Source organism: Mus caroli, unplaced genomic scaffold, assembly GCF_978045245.1.
Source record: "Mus caroli unplaced genomic scaffold, Mus_caroli_1 scaffold_8, whole genome shotgun sequence".
NCBI lineage: Eukaryota > Metazoa > Chordata > Mammalia > Rodentia > Muridae > Mus > Mus caroli.
In genome coordinates, this window is record NW_028227263.1 from 17,836,770 (window position 1) to 17,856,205 (window position 19,436).

A 19,436-nucleotide genomic window follows, 5' to 3' on the forward strand; every position below is an offset into this window, starting at 1 on the left:
CCTAATGTATAATGTGTACACACACAAACACAAGAATCTCTGCACCCTTTAAGAGACTCCCTCCTGCACATCCTAACCAGAGTCCCCAGGATCAGGGCCACCTCCATGCAAATCCCTCCTCTGTGCCTACACTCACCAATTAATCCATATTACTTGCTAACTGGCAAAGTATGACAACTGGAACCTGAAATAATAAGTTCACCAAGGATTAGGGATCCACACCAGGATTAGGGATCAAGAAACGGTCAGAGGAGGAATGAGGTTTGAGCACACAAAGGCAGCAAATACGGAGCTGAAGAACACGTGGGAGTCTTTCTCAATGGGTAAACAAAGGGTAGAGTTGGGGGTGGGGTCACAGTGTATTATTATACAGGCAAAGACGAGGGAAGGGAGACCTAGAGTAAGTTGGTAGGTGGCCCGGGGAGACTGAGAAGGGGAGATGTTGTTAAAGGCTTTCTTTTCTTTCACTGTTAGGTACCACAGTGAATATTCTCCAGGCACTCAAGGAAGTGAATACAACCACCTGCTCTCTAAGCCCCACACTGAATCTGCCTCTTCCTTTCCCTAAACACACCGCACGTGACTCCCAGAGTCTTGCCCCTCCCTCCCTCCCTCCCTCCCTCTGATTCACCCCCTCCAGGAATTCTCCGACCCAGGGCTGGGTTGGAATCCAGCTGCAGACAGCAGAGGAAGTAAGGGTCAGTTTTTCCTCATCTTAAACCTAACCCATATCCATACCCACAGACGGCCGGCACACGGGCTGCCTTTCCGTGAACTCCCATCCATACCCACAGACGGCCGGCACACGGGCTGCCTTTCCGTGAACTCCCATCCATACCCACAGACGGCCGGCACACGGGCTGCCTTTCCGTGAACTCCCATCCATACCCACAGACGGCCCGGCACGCGGGCTGCCTTTCCGTGAACTCCCGTGCTCCTGTTACTCGTGTGTATGCATGCACCCACACAAGCAAACTCAGGCTGCTGCTCTCCAGCCTGTCTTGAGGCAGGGTTTCATGAACCTGGACCTTGCTGGTTCGCCTAGACTGGCTGGGCAGCAAAGCCCCAGGGTCTGCTGACTCCCACCCAGGACTGTCCTGGGGTTGCAGCTGTGAACCGCCACACTCACGCTATACCGAAAAGCCAGGGATCCGAACTTGGGTTTTTATGCGCATGCACGTGGGAATTGCTTTACCACTGAGCCTTCCCTAGGCCTTTCCCTGAACTCCTACCCTACCTACTTCACAACACCCCGGCTTTGTCTTTATTTATTCTTTTTTTTTTTTTTTTTTTCCTGAGACAGGGTTTCTCTGTATAGCCCTGGCTGTCCTGGAACTCACTTTGTAGACCAGGCTGGCCTCGAACTCAGAAATCCACCTGCCTCTGCCTCCCGAGTGCTGGGATTAAAGGCGTGTGCCACCACGCCCGGCTTTTTTTTTTTTTAAGAGAAGAGTTTCTCTATGTAGCCTTGGCTATCCTAGAATTTGCTATGTAGACCAGTCTAGTCTCAAACTCACAGAAATCTGCCTGCCTGTGCCTCTGTGGGACAAAGGACGACTGGCTTTAAAGGCACGTGCCACCACACCTGGCCTAAGTTTGCCAGTGTTGTTTGGTTGGCATCTCTCCGTGCCCTCTGAGGATCTGGTTCCCAGTGTTCTTCTACCACGACCCCCTGCAGCTACTGTGCAGTTGAGAGTCCCGCTAATTGGGTCTATATCACAGCTCCTAATTTGAAATGATTAATCAATAATTGCCTTTTGTTACTTGATTCGAGTCTGACATCCCCACTTCATCATCATCTCAAGGAGGTCATAGATGGTACAGTCTGCCACTTGTGCCGGGTGCACAGATAGGTACTTAGCAAACACTTACTAGATGATTGTCAATAGCCAGCCGTGCTCAACACCTGCAGGAAGGTGTTTTTACAGAGGGCCTGCCACGAACGGCTTTGGCCTGGGGCATTCCCCCATGCTAGTCTTAGATACCTGGCCTGAGGAGGGAAGGGAAGGGCTGAGCAGCGGCTGTGGCCCTACCTTAATAAGGTCTAGACCAGGCTAGGTTGTCGGAGAAGAGGGGACTAATAGTGAGACCAGGAAGACCTGAGGTAGTTGGCTGGCCCTTAGGGTTCCCAGTCCTGCCGGGGACTGCTTTCTGACCGTCCAGGATCAGTTTTCCTTTACCAAAAGCACCCACTGCGAAAGGATCCAGGAAAGGACCACAGAGGTCAGAGCAGGGGAAAAAAAAAAAAAAAAAAGCCTGCTTTCAGAGGAGGAGGGCGTGGCTGAGGGAGGAGCCCACAGGTGGTTGGCTCCTGAAGTGCCTGGAGAGGTCTCTGTTGACCAAATTGTAAGGCAGAACAGGTCCACGCTGGTCACTGCAGAGAGACTAAAGGTGTGTCCCGTCTTCCCTCTGGCCATTTTCTGCCGAGAAGCCTGCTTCACCTTCCCAACCTAGATCCTGGGATTCCTCACTCTGAGCCCACACCTAGATCCTGCCTTCAAAACCAGCCTTCTGGTTCTTCCCTTTCTACCTAGAGGCTCCTTCGGGGGGCCCTTGTCCTGGGCCATGGCCCTCAGGGTGGGCCTGGGACTTGGGCAGCTGGAAGCTGTGACCATTCTGCTCCTTATCGGATTGCTCCAGTCGGGAATCGGTAAGTATGGATCTGCGGAAGGGAGGGTTGGAGAAGGAGCCCCGGTGAGAGCAGGCTGGTCCCCGTGTAGAACACAGCCTCATCCTGAATTCGAGAATCTCCGTGTTCCTACCGTCTTCCCCTCTTCTCTTGTTAGTCCCTTAAACAAGAAGTCACCCTCTGGGAAAGCGGTTGGCGTGAAGGGCTCTGGGGACTCAGGCCTCCCTGCCAACTCCTCTCTCTCTCTCTCTCCCTCCAGGAGCTGACGGGACTGAAGGTGAGGCTTTCTGCGGGAGTTGGGGGAGTGAGGGCACAGCGGCTCGGTGTCCCCTGGCGGGTTGTAGGAACACTTGTCGCCCAGCTGAGCTTGCTCACTTAGCCACACTAAGTGTCCCAACAGCTCTGAGTGTATGCAATCTTGGCTCTTGTTTTATGAGGAAACTGAGGTAAAGAGAAGCAGTGAGCTGTCCGCCGGCATAATCGAAGCCTGACTCTCAGTGTGGGTACGGGAGGTGGTTCTGAGGAGATCAGCTCCAGTGTAGACTGGTTTCCGGTCTGAGCCTAACTATCTAGTAGCCTTGTCTCCTTGTCTTTCTAAGCTCCAGTTTCTTTGCCTTGAAAAGCTGTTCAGTTCTGTTCTTCAAGGGCTGTGAGGAAGACCAGGAGACTGGGAAGTGAAAGCCCCTTGGAGCCTAGACGCGCCTCAGCTGCAGTCTGAGTAGTAGCCATTGTCAGGATTGTGAGGGAATGAAGGAAGAATCTAGCTAGGTGTTTTCTCTGCCTACTGCTAGCTTGGGAGGGGGGGCGGTCCCCAACCTGAGGAATCCAATTTCCTTGCAATGTTCAATCACATCCCTAGTTCTCCTGTGCTCAGCAGATGGGGAGAGGGTGGAAACAGGTGTCTCTAGGTAACGCTCAGGTTGGTGCAGTTGGAACAGTCATAGGCATGAGAACAGGTGTCAGCCAGCCTAGACACTGTGGAGAGGGCCCTGGAAGCTGAGAGCGACACCTGTGACCTCGCCGGCCTGATCTGAACACGCCATGAAGGGGCTGTGCCTGGATGGCTCTCTAGCCTAGTGGAGAAAGGCGGGAAAGGCATTTAGAATAGAGTGACTGGTCTTAAAGGTCCAGTGGTAAGGAGTAAGTGGCCCAGTGGCTGTGACAGGAAGCGGGGCTGTGCAATAGTCAGAGGATAGTGGCATATGTATCTGCAATTTATTTTTTTTTAATTCTTTAAAATTAAGTGCCGGGCAGTGGTGGCACATGCCTTTAATCCCAGAACTTGGGAGGCAGAGGCAGGTGGATTTCTGAGTTCCAGGACAGCCAGGGCTACACAGAGAAACCCTGTCTGGGGAAAAAAAAAATTAAGTGTTTTGCCCTGTGTGTCACATGAATGCCCGATGCCTTGGGAAGTCAGAAGGTATCAGATCTCCTGGAACTAGAGTTAGGGGCAGTTGTGAACTGTCATGTGGTTGCTGGGAACCAAATACAGAGGTTGCAAGAGGCCTTAGCTCTCCTGTCCCTGGGCTGTATCTTAAGGTCAGTATGGAGCCATGGAAGAGTTCTGCAAGGCTGATGTGGCCAGACTCGTGGTTTGTGTACTCAGACTTAAGGAGCAGACTGGGTAGAAAGCAAGGCTTAAGAGGAAGGGGCTGCTGTGACACTTGAATAAGGCCTCAGGGGGCACTGAACTCCTCACGGCTGCCAAGCCCAGGGTGGGGGTGGGAGCCGTGTATAAGTGCACTTCCCAGGCTCTGAAAGAGTCTCAGGGTGGCAGGGCTAAGTTCTGCTGTGGGGCCATAGAAGGGCCTGACCTTCCCTCCCTTCCCCCTTCCCCTGGGCAGCCTCCTGTGGTGCCGTCATCCAGCCACGCATCACCGGTGGTGGCAGTGCAAAGCCCGGTCAGTGGCCCTGGCAGGTCAGCATCACCTACGATGGCAACCATGTTTGTGGCGGGTCGCTCGTGTCAAATAAATGGGTGGTGTCAGCTGCTCACTGCTTCCCCAGGTACTAACTCAGTGGAGGGGCAGAGGGGGAGTCACACGTGGGTTGGAAACAGGGTTTGGGTGACAAGGGCCTGAAATCTCAAGTACTTGGGAGGTAGAGGCAGGACCAGTTCAAAGTCATCCATAGCTACTACATAGTAAATTTAAGGCCAGCCTGGAATACATTAGACGCTGTCTCAAAAGATACAAGTATGTCATGGGTCAGTCCAGATCATAGGCTGGACTAGTTCCTGGTGTAGGCTTGGGAGTATCAGTGTTCTTAGGCCACACAAAGAGGTCATGCTTTTGATCCTAGCACTTGGTAGGCAGAGGCAGGTTGAGCTCTGTGAGTTCAAGCCCAGCCTGGTTGGTATAGAGAGTTCCAGGCCAGCCCAAGATACATAGTGCGATCCTGTTTCAAAAAGAAGAAAGGAGAAAAGAAGAAACCAATCCTAGGTAGAAGTGAAGAGGGAAGGACCCTTGAGGTCTGAGGGAGGACAACATAAAGAACCGGGTCAGGGGACAGAAGAGGTCCCTCAGCTCCTACTCTTTGCCTCTCTGCCTGCAGAGAACACAGCAGGGAAGCGTACGAGGTAAAGCTGGGGGCCCACCAGCTAGACTCCTACAGCAATGACACTGTGGTCCACACAGTGGCTCAGATCATCACCCACTCAAGCTACCGAGAAGAGGGATCCCAGGGGGACATCGCGCTCATCCGCCTCAGCAGCCCTGTCACCTTCTCCCGCTACATCAGACCCATCTGCCTCCCTGCAGCTAATGCTTCCTTTCCCAACGGCCTTCACTGTACTGTCACGGGGTGGGGTCATGTGGCTCCTTCAGGTGAGGTGGGGCACTGGGTGCCAAAGGTCAAGGAAGGGAGGCTGACGACTGAGATTGGGGACCATGAGTAAGCACATTTTGTCCCCACAGTGAGCCTCCAGACCCCTAGGCCTCTGCAGCAGCTCGAGGTACCACTCATCAGCCGGGAAACCTGTAGCTGCCTGTACAACATTAATGCGGTGCCTGAAGAACCGCACACTATCCAGCAGGACATGCTGTGTGCTGGCTATGTGAAGGGAGGCAAGGATGCCTGCCAGGTAACAGAAGGGACAAGTGCACACTGAGTGCTGGAGGGCTGAGTGGAGCAGGCATGGGTGACTATTGGCCTGAGGTCTGTCCTGACAGCTCTTTTTTTCTCCTTAGGGTGACTCTGGGGGCCCACTCTCTTGTCCCATGGAGGGCATCTGGTACTTGGCAGGCATTGTGAGTTGGGGTGATGCCTGTGGTGCCCCCAACAGGCCTGGAGTATACACTCTGACTTCTACCTATGCTTCCTGGATTCATCACCATGTGGCAGAGCTCCAGCCTCGAGTCATCCCCCAGACTCAGGAGTCCCAGCCGGATGGCCACCTCTGCAACCATCATCCTGTCTTCAGCTCAGCGGCAGCCCCGAAATTGTTAAGGCCCGTACTTTTCCTGCCACTCGGTCTGACCCTGGGCCTCTTCTATCTTTGGCTTGAACATTAAGCTATTTAACCCTCAAAGTTGACCGTGCTTCCAGGACCCCAGCATGCCCAAGGACATGTGCCTGTCCGGGAGGGCAACATGCGGACTTGATCTTTGAGCCCACTCTTCTGCATTTGTTCTTTGGGATTATATAATCTAGGGCCAAGAAGTTTACCGCCTGTGGAGCGGGCCGGAACTCTAGCCACCTCTCTCTGTTACCTGCAGCTGATTGGCTAGGCTCCTATGGAGCTCCCAGAAGCCTCAGCTAGGAAAATGAGCCCTCACTTCAGCCTGTATCTAGCACGCGGGGCAGCTGCCTGGCTGACTGCTTCACAAGGCTGACTCCGGGCCCTACCCACCCTGCCTGATGAGCCCTTCCTTCACTTTGTCCTCTTCCTGCCTCCTGGGCTCTGCCTTAATCTCCTGGCCTCCGGAGGACTGAGCCCCCACCGGAGCTGGCTGGGGCTTGAGTCAGGGTGAGGAATAAAAGGAGCGAGGAGTTTTTAACCCAGCTGGCTGTGTGTGAGATGTAGTGAAGAATACCATCCTTTGGTGTCTCCGTACCTCCAAAGTCCAGTGCACCAGCAGGTTTTACTTTATGAATAAATGACACAAAACAGGTCTGTACACATATTTACAGGTTAGAGGCCAGGAAACAGAGATCCCAAGCAGGGCACAGGCCACTCACTTCTTGGAAAGCTTGACTTGTTTGTGCTTCGGGGGTGCCCACTTGAGGCAGACAGAGTCCACTGTGGGAGGAAAGAGGCATGAGAGGTAAGCAGGGCCTCTGGGCCGAGGCTGCTCACGCCTGGCTGCTCCTCTGGGCGCAGGCCAGGTTTCACCTTCCCGGGATGAGAACAAAAGGGAGCCTTGGACCTCGGGGGAAGGGATCCCAGGAATGAGTAACCACCTCTAGGCTGCCATCCTAGAAACTGGTTCAACTGGTTTACAATCTTGTAACAGCCAAAAAGAGTCCTTGGTTCTTATCCCACCCTGCCAAAACACACACGCATTCACAAAACACACACACACCCCACACACACCTGTGATAGGTGGTTTCTTATACTGAGCACTTTTGAGGTGTTCCTCTACCAGCTTAGGTGTGACACAGATAACATGCTGGCCCTTCCAGTACTTGACCATGTTGAGGGACTGCAGGGTGCTGATGATGTCATTCTGGGTGATGCTGGTCATCTGGCTGTTGAGAAGGATTCAAGCATATGGAATCAACGAAGGGATGACAGACAAGACCCATGGCCAATCTTGGGGGATCCTCTTCCTTTAGGGTTCCAAGCGATCCTTCACAAAGTTCCCAGTGGGACAGTGTATTCTGGACCTGGCTAGAAACCAAGGCTCTTACCTAAGATCTTTGATAGACAAAGTGCCCCGGAAGTCTCGCAGGATCTCCAGCAAGACCCATGACCAGTAGCTTCTGTAGCTGAGCTTGCCCAGGTCACTCAGTGGCTTCTCTGGGGAGCCTACAGTGCTCTCGAGCTTAGAGAGCTCATAACCTGGCAGTGGCAGAAAGAATCCTAAGGATCCAGCCTCGCCCCACCCCGCCCTCAGCATCCCCAACTCCAGGACCCACATCCTAGGCTGCAGCAGCTACTCACTGAAGGCGATGAGAAATTTCCCATAGCCACGCCGCTGGTAGGGAGGCAGGGTCAAGATGCAGGCCACGTTGTTTCCATCTGGGGATTCCTTCTCCTATAGAATATGGGGTATTCAGGTCCTTTGGGAGGGCTAGCCCCCATTCAAGTTAATAACACCCTCTTCCCTGCTCTCCAGTACCTTAGAAAAGTAGCCAACAATGTGAGCCCCTTGCCTATCTACTTCTGTCAGAATGTAAAAGACAAAGGGCTCCACATCAAAATACAAGGTCTTGTGGTCCAGGAAAAGCTTGGCTAGTAGACACAGGTTCTGACAGTATATCTAGGGATAAAAGGTAGAGACGGTAAGCAAACATGTCCAGGGACTGCCGGTGGCTACTCTGCAGCCCTCTAAGTACCAGGCTGCACAGAGGAGCCAGAGTTGGGCAAAGGATGTAGGCCCCTCCTCAGAACACAGAATTCAAAGCAGAAAGCAGCCATCCAGTCAGTGAGGTAGACAGCAGGCTCCAAGTGAAGCCTGTTGGTACCAACAGGTGCAGGAGAGCAAGACTCATCATGGCTTCCCTTCTTATTAATTTATTTGTTTGAGGCAGGGTCTCACTGTGCAGACCAGCTTCCACTTTGTCTGTCTGTATATCTATCTGTTTATCTACCCATCCAGGGTTTCATTGAAATTTATTTTGCAGATCAGACTGGCCTCAAACACAAAGAAAGTGATCTGCCTGCCTTAAAGGTCAGTGGGAAGGGACACAGGCACCGTGGTGCATGTGTGAAGGTCAGAGAGCAACTCCTGGGTGTTGGTTCCTGCCTTCCATTTTGGGCTCCAGGATAAACTCGAGCTGCTGGGCTTACGAAACGAGCACTTTTACCTACTGAGCCACCCAGCCACTTTTCAGGGCCAAATAAAGGGTAGGGCTTTACATGCATAACCAGAGTCAATCTTTACGGACATTAGCTTCATTACATCTCACACAGAGCAGGAAACTGAGGCTCAGAAGGAAAAACGGTTTAGGTTCCAAGGCTGGTGAATGCCAGGACACAAACTCAGTTGGGCCCAGGCTCTGCCTCATTCACGGGTGAGCCTGAAGCAGTCAGTACAAAGCTAAGTGGAAGCTGGCAACTGCCAACTGGAGAGGCCTGGGGGGTCTGTGCGGCAGGACACAGTTGCTGACCTCAGTCTGACACAGACACAGAGGCCTGCCAGGGCCAGCATTGGGAGACAATACCCCTTGTAGCTGGGTTCCTAGTACAGATGTAAAGGGTTTGGGGGTTGTTTGCTTTTTTTCACTTTGTATTTGTATTTTGAGAAGTCGTCTTACTGTCGTCTAGATTTATGTACTAGACTGGCTTTGAACTCTGAGATCCGCCCACCTCTGCTTCCCCGGAGTTAGGATTAAATGTGTGTGCTACTACACCCAGCTCTTCTCATTTAGGGTTTAGGCAATCTATAGCCCAGGTTGGCCTCCAATTTGTAGCAATTATTCTTCCTCAGCCTCCTGGGTGCTAGGATTGGAGGCATGAATCCACACAGAGGATGCCTGGTTTTTGATACCTCCTAACTTCGGCTCTTATCTAATCTAAGATTGTGTGAGCCCAGCACTGCTGGTCTGATGAGACTTAAGAGGCTGGCTTCAAAGTTGACAGAAGGTGGAGCTGGTTAAACACCCCCAGTTTTGAGTGGGAACCCCTTCTGTCATCCTAACAGTTCATGCTAAAGTAAGCCAGAGTAGCTAGCAAGAACCAGGCTTGGTAGGGATTCCCCTAGCACAGGGCTACCTGAGCTCCAAAGGTCACCAAAGACAACAAAGGCCGTGTTTACCAACAGCCTACTAGATGCTAGGCACGTGCTACATACCTGACATTTGTGTCTCATTTGTGCAGACAGATGAGGTAAATAATTATGACTCGTCTTATGGATGCGGAAACAAGAACAAAACAAGGTTAGGTAACTTGTCTGCGACCAGCCAGGAAGTGACATGGTGCTGTGAGAAGCCTGTCCTCCTCGCCTAGTACTACGTGGCCCTTCAGGGGAGGCTCAAACACTTGCTAAAGCTCTCTCAGACCCAGCAGGCAGGGGGAGAGCAGACCTCAAAGCCTGCTCCCATAGGGTCACTCCTGTGACAAGCAGGAACTCGGTGGCAGCTTCAGAGTGGAATAGGAAATCTCTATATTTGCAGGCAAGTATCTTTGGGTCACACAGAAAGAGGAAGTTGTTTAAAGAGCACCTTCAGGCAAGACAGTCTGTCTCTAGGCTCCAGAACTACTCAAACAGAACCACCCTGTCAGCCAAGGAGTCCCCAGAAACAGCTGGGAGACCTGGCCTGAGGCTGTGTTCACTATATATCAATACAGGCCAAGCACCAAGGGTCATGAGACCTCACTTGGCCAAGAGTAGATATAGATACTCACTGGGGGCTGGCCTCTGCCCGGCAGAGGTGATAATACGTACCCAGAAGATGGTTAGAGTTTCCTACAAGCCCTGGGCTACCAGCTCACCTTGTGGTCTTTGCCATCCACTTCATACACAGAGATGTTGCTCTTTCGATAGATCTCCTTCCCTGGGGGCTGCCGCCACTGACACTGGCCCTGGGGATCCAGGGAGGGACACACTTCAGACCTTTGGATCTCTGCCAGGTGGCGTTCACTCACCAGTCTGGCCCAGTGTAACTCTTAGCTTTGCCATCTGCAGGCCCTGTGTATAACACCTTATATCCAGTGACCCCGGTTTCTCATCAGCAGAATAGGGTCCATTTCCTAGTGGGCAGGCACAGAGCTGATAACTTGCTCAAACTTCTTCCTAACCCTCATCATTCATCTCGGGTCTAGCTTTGGGAGACATCCTGCTGTGCTAGTGAAAAGCGCCCCCTTCCTGGCAGCTGTGGTAAAGCACTTCTTCCTATGGACTGACATCATTGCTCAGGAGCTATTGGTTGCCTCTTTTTGTATGAGGAGCCCAACACTAGGTCTTAGTAAAGGGCAAGGAACTTGAAAATTTTGGTCTCCATTCTGTAGAAGAAACTGAGGTCTGAAGAGAGGCAGTAAGCTGGTCAGTTATCTGGAAGCAGAAAGAGAGCACTCTTTCCTTTTTTTTTCTTCTTTTCCTTTCTTTTCTTGCTTTTTATTTGTTTTTTTGTGTTTTGCAACAGGGTTTCTCTGTGTAGCCCTGGCTGTCCTGGAACTCTCTCTGAAGACCAGGCTGGCCTCGAACTCAGAAATCCGCCTGTCTCTGCTGCTCTTTCTTCTTCTTTTTCTTAAAGTTAATTTGTTCATTTTATGGACATCAGTGTTTTGTTTTTTTTTTCTGCCTATATGTATGTCTTTATGAGGATGCTGGAACCCCTACAACTGGGGTTACAGACATCTGTGAGCCAATGTGGGTGCTGAGAACTGAACCCAAGTCTTCTGGAAGAACAACCAGTGCTCCTGACTGTTGAGCCATCTCTCCAGCCCTCCGTCTTTCTTTTAAAAAGGTTATTTTTTTAGCTGGGCATGGTGGCACACACCTTTAATACCAGCACTCCAAAGGCAGAGGCAGGTGGATATCTATGAGTTTAAGGCCAGTCTATGAACAAACAAACAAACAAACAGATTTTTATTCTTAACAATATGTATATGTGTGTGTATGTATGTATGTATACTCATGTGTCCATAAATACAAGTTCCACCAGAGGCTGGAGGAAGGCTTTAGACTTGGAGCTTAAGTTACAGGAGCCTGATGATGCTGGGAACTGAACTTGGGTCCTTTGCAACAGCAGTCCATGTTCTTAAGCCCTGAGCCAGCTCTCCAAAGGCTATGCCAACCCTGGACTATGTAGCTGAGGATGACCCTGAACTTCTGACCTCCTTGTTCATCCGCTAGGCACTAGGATTATAGGAAACCCTACCACACCCAGAGGGCTCTAGTAGTCCCTTGGGTGTTTCCCACCCCCCAGTTTCTCTGGACTCATCCCTATCCCCCCCTCCCCCCAGGGGAGTAACCCAGCCTCACCAGGTGGAAGCGGTAGCTCTTCTCGAACTTCATGTATTTGAGGCAGTACTCGCAGAGCCAAAGCTTGGGCTGCTTCCCATAGTCCTCTGGGAAAGGTGAGAAATACCAGGCATCGATTTCATAGTTCCCAATGTGGATCTTGTCTACATACTTCACTTTGGTGATCTGCAGACAGAGAGAGACGAGGACAGGGCACAGCTCAGAGCTCATTAGGAACAAGAAAAAGGGCAGGAAGCACCCCATCTGGTCCCCAGGGCAGGGAGCACCCCACTGGTCCCCAAACCTGCTGATTCTTACCGCCTCGTGTTCCTTTTCCAAGGCTGCTGTGGTGGGGTCCATCTCTGCATAGGTCTGGGGTAAGAAGTACACAGAGATGAACATTACATAGTTAGACTGTTCCCTTCCTGCCCTAGAACTCAGTGCTGATTGACTGTCTCCTAGATCTCGCAATACTAGTAAAGAAAGTAAGCACAGTAACAAATACTGATGTCAGCATCTCCTCTGTTTTCCTTGGTTGAGGCTGGCTCCTCTGCTATCTGCCTACCTACGCACACATCTGGACACCTCAGTCTGGACCTTGAGCTAGATAAGCAGGTTAAGAGCTTTAGCTTTAGCTGGGCAGTGGTGGCGCATGCCTTTAATCCTAGCATTCTGGAGCAGAGACAGGCAGTTCCCTGTGAGTTCGAGGCCAGCCTGGTCTATAGAGTTCCAGGACAATCAGGACTACCCAGAGAAACCCTGTCTTGAAAAACAAACTCCCCACCCCACAAGAGCTTCAGTGTACAGTGGGTCATATGCAAAACTCAGATGAAAGAACAGATCTCAGAGTTTCCCATGTCAGAGTAAGACCTGCTGGCCTGGGCCTGCTGCTGGCGTGGGTCTCCCTCCTTAACACCAGACTTCAGCAGCCTTTGAATATGTTCCATGAGGCTCCCCATCTTCTCATAGATGTCAGGCAGTAGGTGAACAGAAAGGACCTCTAGGTTCCTCTTCCTCCTGGGCCCTCTCTTAAACATCACTGCCTATCACTGGTCTACTCACTCTTAAAGCTTCTTTCTCATCCTGGTAGCTGACCTAACCAATGGCCAACGGAGGGGGCGCCAGCTCTCTTCTCTGTGGTTATCTCTACAATCAGTTCCTGTGCAATTTTTTCTGACCCCTCCAAATAATCAATGCCATGTTAGGTCTGGACAGCTGACTGGGGTCCTCAGCTCCCTGTTCTATCTCAGCCCCTCCAATCCACGGCTATCAAGGCCTTTCCTCCAGCCCCAGCCTTCCACACATGTACCGCTTCCACAGTGAGAGCGCCTCTCCTCTTCATGCTGCAAGTGCTGGCCTCACCTTGGCGCAGAGCACAGGCCAGGTGAGTCTACGACAGAGCTGTCAACTACCATGTGCAACTATTTTGCTCTTTCCTGTCCTTCAAGGCCCACCATCCTTCCAAAGGATCCTCCAGGATGTCTGACTAGATTCACTCCTTTTTTTGTGTTGGTTTTTGTCTGATTGTTTTGGTTGTTTTTCGAGACAGGGTTTCTCTGTGAAGCTCTGGCTGTCCTGGAACTCCAGGCTCACCTCAAACTCAGAAATCTGCCTGCCTCTGCCTCCTGAGTGCTGGGATTAAAGGCGTGCACCGCCACTTAATGATGTGTTTTTTTGGACAGGGTCTCAGTATTTGTATCACACTGGTCTGGAATTTGCCTCAAACAAACTCCAAGCTTACAGGGAATTCTTACCTCAGCCTACCAAGCTTTCCTACCTCAGGGGCTGTGCTTACAGGTATGCACCATTATACCTGGCCTTGAAGAGAATTATTTCAATTTTACAGAGTAATAAACATACAGAAAGGGATGAGGTCACAGGCCATGGGCCAGCTGCCATTGTAACTACCAAACACTCTTAGACATCATTTTCATTTTGCCTTCATAACGAGTCTTTGAAACCAAGAGTGCTCGTTATTGCCATAATACAAAAGAGGAAACTGAGGCACAAAGAAGAAAAATCTTGGGGCTGGAGAGATGGCTCAGCTGTTAAGAGCACTGTCTGCTCTTCCAGAGGTCCTGAGTTCAATTCCCAGCAACCACATGGTGACTCATGGCCCTCTGTAATGTGATCTGGTGCCCTCTTCTGGCAAATTCGGGTATACCTGCAAGTAGAGCACTCGCACATCTAGCCCAGGTTCACAAAACTGGAAAACAAAAGCAGTCCTGGGCTGGCCCAATTCCAACAAAGACTTTTCTCTTCAGGTGTCTCTTGAAACTGCATTTCTCAATGTTCACAAAATTCTTTTCTGCGAATGCATTAAAGAACTACAAAACCACTATTTTTCTTCAATGTTGTAATTTATTTAGAATTAAGCATTAATTAGAACAGGGCATGGTGGTACATACCTGTATACCAGCAGTTCAGAGGTAGAGGCAGGGGACCAGTTCAAGGTCATCTTTGGCTATAAACCAAGTTTGAGCCCATGTCTCAAAAAAAAAAAAAAAAATCCAACCAATCAACCAACAAAAATCTCCAATAACTATCGAACCTCGCTGAGAGTTGAATCACTCATCCATCAATATCCAGCCCACTCTGGTCTACCTGCTGACTAACAGTCACTCCATTCAAGCCAGAGAACAGCATTTTAAACCTGTGCTGTCCAAGAGAACAGCCATTAACTGCAAACGCTATTCCATCTCAAATTCATGACAATTAAAAAAAAAGTTCTAGTCAAACTGGACATGTACAGACTGAGCCACAGGTGGCCAGAGGGACTGCTGTGTTGACTAGCAACAGCCCACAGACCACTTACAACAGTACACTAGACAGTGCCACCCCACAACTGGAGAGTCTTTGTAGCTTAGGGGATGGAAAACTTCTTACTAAAGCACACTGGCACTGCCGCCAGCTGAAACGTCTGTGTACATCTACATGCGTGGATTACAAGTCAAACAAAACTGCCTCTAAACAATACTTACCCCACAGACATTTGAAAGGGATGGAGAGATGGTTGAGAGTCACAAGTATTTGTTGCTTCTGTGGAAGACCTGAGCTCAGTTCCCAGCACCCATGGGCCCCATGGTAGTCACAGCCATTTTGAACTCCAATCTCAGGGAACCCAAGGCCCTCTTCTAAACTCTGTGGCACTGGACCCACGCGCATACATGCAGGCAGCACTCATACATATAAAGCTAAAAAAAACTTTTACAAAATGTAAATGTTATACATACCACACCAAAACACATTTCCAGCCTGGTGACAGAGTGTCCAGAGAGACAAGCATTGTTGCACTGTGTTTGCTAAGAGCTTGCACGGAATGGCACAGCTGCGCAGTGGCTGCTCAGGACGGCTGCCATGCCTTAGCTTGTAAATCAATGCAGGAGTGTGGGTCTGCTTCCTTTCTGGAATTATTCCTTTCTCTCTTCTATCTCTTCTCTAAGCTATTTCCCTTAGCACTTCTGGCTTCTCCCCAGACATTTTGGGTTTCCTTACTCCTTCCTCTACAACTTTACTCCCTGCCTGGCGGTGGTGACACACACCTTTAATCCCAGCACTTGGGAGGCAGAGGCAGGTGGATTTCTGAGTTTGAGGCCAGCCTGGTCTACAAAATGAGTTCTAGGACAGCCAGGGCTACACAGAGAAACCCTGTCTCGAAAAAACATTAAAAAAAAAAAAGAAAAGAAAATCTTTACTCCCTGGCAGTGGCTGACTGTCCACCATGTGTCTGACCTCTGTGAGATTCTGAACAGCATGATTTTTTCCCTAAACTTGACAGCCCACCTGCCTTGGGGTTTTTCTTTTAAACTGTAATAAATCTGTCAAGCTTCCAAAATAGAATAGAAGGAAGGGGGGAGGAGGGAAGGAGGGGAAAACAATCCCCAGAAACAGTCTGGCTAGAAGAGAGTTCAGGGCCATCCTGGGCTACAGTCTCAAAAGACCAGAGAGCCAGGCTTGCTGACCCCTGTAATCCTTGGATTACACTTGGGAAGTAGGCACAGAAAGATGAGGAGTTCAAGGCCAGCCTTGCCTATGTAGGAAGTTTGAGACTAGCCTGATTACAAGAGACAGTCTCACAAAAACAAAAAAGGTTACTGCCATGGCTCGGTGGGTACTGGACTTGCCATGTAATCCTAGAGACCGGAGTTTGAACCCTGGATCCTAATTAAAGGTAGGACTGACTCCACAAAGTTGCTCTATGGTCTCCACATTCTCAAACCATGGCACACATAACCCCTCCCCCCACATATCATGCATACACACATATAAGCACACGAACATATCATGCATATACATACATATACTAAATATTTTGAAGTATATGTATATATACACACACATACACTAATAACACACATACTTTGTTTCTGTTTTTCAAAGATTCCTGATTTTGGATACCTCTGTAGGATGTGTCAGGCAGGGCCTGGCCCCTAAGACAATGTAAATCCTACCAAGACTTCTAGACTGGCCTGTGCTCCTCTGTATATTGAGATGCTCTGCAACAGCAGGTGAAGTAGATGTTAAACCTAATACTCTGGCTGGCTTTCCAGCCAAGAAGCTTGGGCTTAACCTCTCGGAGCCTGCCTCCTCATACAGAAAACCAAGTATTTGCCCCGGGGTGATAAGGCCATAAAGGTCAGGGAGGCTTGGATGAGTTTGTACAGTGCTCAGTGTGGGGATGGATAGCAGAGGAAAGGACGTAATTTTAGTTTCTTTTCCTTCCCTTTGGACTTCAAGTTTGAGTTCCAGTCCTAACTGTACCGTTTCCTTACTGTGAGAGAACAACCCTCTTCTCTCTATAAGCTGAGGATTTTTTCATATATGAATAAAGGAGAGAAAAACCCTGGCGTACTACCAGCTTTTACATGGGAATTGCTATGGCTTTGCTGTGATGGTCCTGAGAAGGGAGGGGCCAGGACCTTCTGCACGTGGTTGATCTCATCATGCTTTCGCTTTTGGTTTCGAGTGATCTTGCGCTCAGGCTGCTCGGCCAGCTCACTCAGGTATTTCTCAGAGTTCTTCTGCACGGCATCCTTCACTGTCTTGGTCAGTGCAAGTCGGTTCTTGTCCACCCATTCGTCCAGTCGCCTGTTAACTGTTAGGACACACCGTGAGGGTGAGGGACTGACTGCCTGCCTCCCTCCTTCCACCCAGGCCCCAGGGCCCCAGGCACTCACAGCCCACATAGTGAACATAGAATTCTTCTCGGCCTTCCTGGTCATTCACTCGAGACTGGATCACTTCTGCTGAATCTGTCAAGAAAAAAAGAGGGGGTATCTGAGGGGTAATTTCCAGATCCACCTGTCCACACCTGCCATTTACCCTGTAAGGTGAGCCAGGTTAGGACTTGGGGGAGGTGCAGGGGGTGTTACAGAGGACCAGAGATTTGGAAACTGAGAAAACCTGGTATTTAAGCATGTTTAAGTCTACCTCCAAAGTCAGTGCTCATTCACTCATTTGGGGGCCATGAGAGCTGGCTGGGGATTAAGATAGTTTAAGCTTCCTTCACATTTCCTAAATGACTGTAGTCCCATGATTTGACTTTCTGAGCCTTAGTTCTTTCATCTGGAGAGTACCTAAAACGGTAACCGTGGCTTTAGTTTGTAGCACAGGGACAGATGCATGATAGAGCTGTCTAGAAACCAATGCTTGTCTGGTGCTTTGCTAATGTACTGCTGGCCACAGTAAGCAGATACAGTGAGGAATCACAAGAGATCTTGTTCTCTAGTATTTTCCCATTGACAGAGAAAGGCAGATAATTTTAACAGTATGGCTGGCAGGTGTGGTGGCGCACACCTTTAATCCCAGCACTTGGGAGGCAGAGGCAGGCGGATTTCTTCTGAGTTCGAGGCCAGCCTGGTCAACAGGGTGAGTTCCAGGACAGCCAGGGCTACATAGAGAAACCCTGTCTCAAAAAAACAAAAAAACAGTATGGCTGAGGTACGAAAAAGAAAACGTGCCAGACCATGCAAGCAACTGACTTTGCCTGAAGGGGTCAAGAATGGGATCACCACAGGAGATAAAGTTAAGAGACTAGGGGCTGGAGAGATGGCTCAGCGGTTAAGAGCATTGACTGCTCTTCCGAAGGTCCTGAGTTTAAATCCCAGCAACCACATGGTGGCTCACAACCATCAGTAATGAGATCTGAGATCCTCTTCTGGGGTGTCTGAAGACAGCTACAGTGTACTTACATATAGTAAATAACTCTTTTTAAAAAAAAAAACAAAAATTAAGAGATGAGTAAGAGCTAGCCAGGAAGACATGAGATTACTTATAGCAAGAGCAGGTGATAAAAAAGGCACATAAACACATAGTTTTGGAGGGCAAAGCAAGGTTGGTCTGGCAATAGCCCTTGCTAGAAGTGCCTAGAAACTGGAAAGATCTCAGACATGAAAGTCTAAGGAGTTTAATTATGTTTTGAGACAAGGTCTCTCTATGTAGTCCTAGCTCTTCTGGAACTTGCTATGCAGACCAGGCTGGCCTCAAACACACAGCCTTCCCAGGGCTGGGATTAAAGGTGTATGCCACCATGACCGACATTTATTCTATCTTTTAAATTACATGTATTTATCGTATTAGGAGGAGGGGGATACTCTTATATGGATTCTGAGGGCAGACAGTAAGAATCATTGTCTCCTTCTACCATGTGGGTCCTGGGGACAAACTCAAATCACCAGACTTGGTGACAAATACCTTTAAGTCCTGAGCCATCTCAGCTCGGAGTTTATTTTGAAGCCAGCAGCTTGAGGTTTATTTTGAAGAGGGAAAGAAAAGGAAGATAAGGAAGATAAGGAAACGTGTTTTTATGAACTGGGCTGTCCTCTTTGCTGGCGATGAGGGGACAAGAGACAGACAACAGAGCACCAATGAAGGAACAGATATAGCAAAAAAAAAAAAAAAAAAAAAAAAAAGATGAAGCCTGAAATCGGACCAGAGTGAATGTTCACAGGCCAACTCTGTATTCACCTTACTGGTGGCTTTCTTTACAGGTGACAACAAGCATGGACTGACTCCGGCCTCCCATTACAAAGCGGGTTTCTCAGCTCCAGAAATCCCACCTTCTTACCTGAGTCACCACCCTGGCCCCAAGACTCCCAGTCCCCAAGCTCCGCCCCACGGAGCGCCCATTCCTAGGCCATGCCCCATCCCTAAATCCCGCCCCTAGGCCCTGGGCCCCGCCCTCACGCCAGGTGCTATCCGGCCGCCGGCACAGGTACGTTTCTCCGATCTCCACGGTGACTTCTGGTTCGCCACGCGCCGGAGTCGGCGGAGAGACCCGGCCCGGGGACCGGGCAGGCCCCTCGACTGCTGCATTTTCACCCGGGCCCGGCTCTCCCTCCCCTACAGTTCCTGAAGTTGTTGCAGCAACTGCAGCTGTTGCTCCCTGTGCCGCCATTGCTGTGCCGGAAGTGACTGGCCAGAGAGCCGCTTTTATTTCCGGATCACTGGGGGCGGGCATAGTCTTGCGCGTTGGAGGTGGGGAGGCTGTGACGTGGCAATGTTTTGTTTTGTGCGTACTGCGTGTGGCTGTTGTTGCTAAAAATTGGCCCAACTTGAGACAGGGTCTAATTATACAGTCCTAACTGACTTGGAACTCGCTTATGTAGACCATACAGGCCTCGAGATCCACCTGCCTCTGCCTTTGGAGTCCTGGTATTTAAAGACGTGCACCGCCACACCCGGCCTCAGCTATTTTTGTGGAGTTGTTTGTTGTGACATAGCCGGGGCTGCCTACACAC

At 50.1% G+C, this 19,436-nt stretch overlaps 2 protein-coding genes across 2 annotated transcripts; one reads left to right on the forward strand and one right to left on the reverse strand.

The window, feature by feature from the left end:
* Nucleotides 1–2,345: 2,345 nt before the first annotated feature.
* On the forward strand, nucleotides 2,346–6,631 carry Prss8 (serine protease 8). Its single transcript, XM_021167211.2, has 6 exons — nucleotides 2,346–2,650; nucleotides 2,889–2,906; nucleotides 4,474–4,636; nucleotides 5,183–5,454; nucleotides 5,545–5,711; nucleotides 5,818–6,631. Exons 1-6 carry the CDS (start codon nucleotides 2,566–2,568, stop codon nucleotides 6,139–6,141), a joined length of 1,029 nt encoding a protein of 342 aa, XP_021022870.1. The 5' UTR covers nucleotides 2,346–2,565; the 3' UTR covers nucleotides 6,142–6,631.
* Nucleotides 6,632–6,681: 50 nt separating this feature from the next.
* Kat8 (lysine acetyltransferase 8) lies at nucleotides 6,682–19,127 on the reverse strand. The gene is made up of 11 exons (XM_021167210.2): nucleotides 18,883–19,127; nucleotides 16,875–16,949; nucleotides 16,617–16,792; nucleotides 12,016–12,069; nucleotides 11,719–11,883; nucleotides 10,227–10,316; nucleotides 7,912–8,052; nucleotides 7,734–7,827; nucleotides 7,481–7,631; nucleotides 7,164–7,318; nucleotides 6,682–6,869 (listed from the first exon to the last, which is right to left on the reverse strand). Exons 1-11 carry the CDS (start codon nucleotides 19,091–19,093, stop codon nucleotides 6,805–6,807), a joined length of 1,377 nt encoding a protein of 458 aa, XP_021022869.1. The 5' UTR covers nucleotides 19,094–19,127; the 3' UTR covers nucleotides 6,682–6,804.
* Between the last annotated feature and the right edge of the window lie 309 nt (nucleotides 19,128–19,436).

What these genes read in the sequence shown, in the direction of transcription:
- Prss8 (XM_021167211.2), top strand. Translation starts at nt 2,566, where the DNA reads ATGGCCCTCAGGGTGGGCCTGGGACTTGGGCAGCTGGAAGCTGTGACC. An exon ending in GCTGCTCACTGCTTCCCCAG is followed by an intron (nt 4,637 to 5,182) that starts GTACTAACTCAG and finishes CTCTGCCTGCAG; the next exon opens with AGAACACAGCAGGGAAGCGT. An exon ending in GGGTCATGTGGCTCCTTCAG is followed by an intron (nt 5,455 to 5,544) that starts GTGAGGTGGGGC and finishes TTGTCCCCACAG; the next exon opens with TGAGCCTCCAGACCCCTAGG.
- Kat8 (XM_021167210.2), bottom strand. Translation starts at nt 19,093, where the DNA reads ATGGCGGCACAGGGAGCAACAGCTGCAGTTGCTGCAACAACTTCAGGA. An exon ending in CTATGTTCACTATGTGGGCT is followed by an intron (nt 16,793 to 16,874) that starts GTGAGTGCCTGG and finishes GTGTCCTAACAG; the next exon opens with TTAACAGGCGACTGGACGAA. An exon ending in TTGTCTATCAAAGATCTTAG is followed by an intron (nt 7,319 to 7,480) that starts GTAAGAGCCTTG and finishes CCTTCTCAACAG; the next exon opens with CCAGATGACCAGCATCACCC.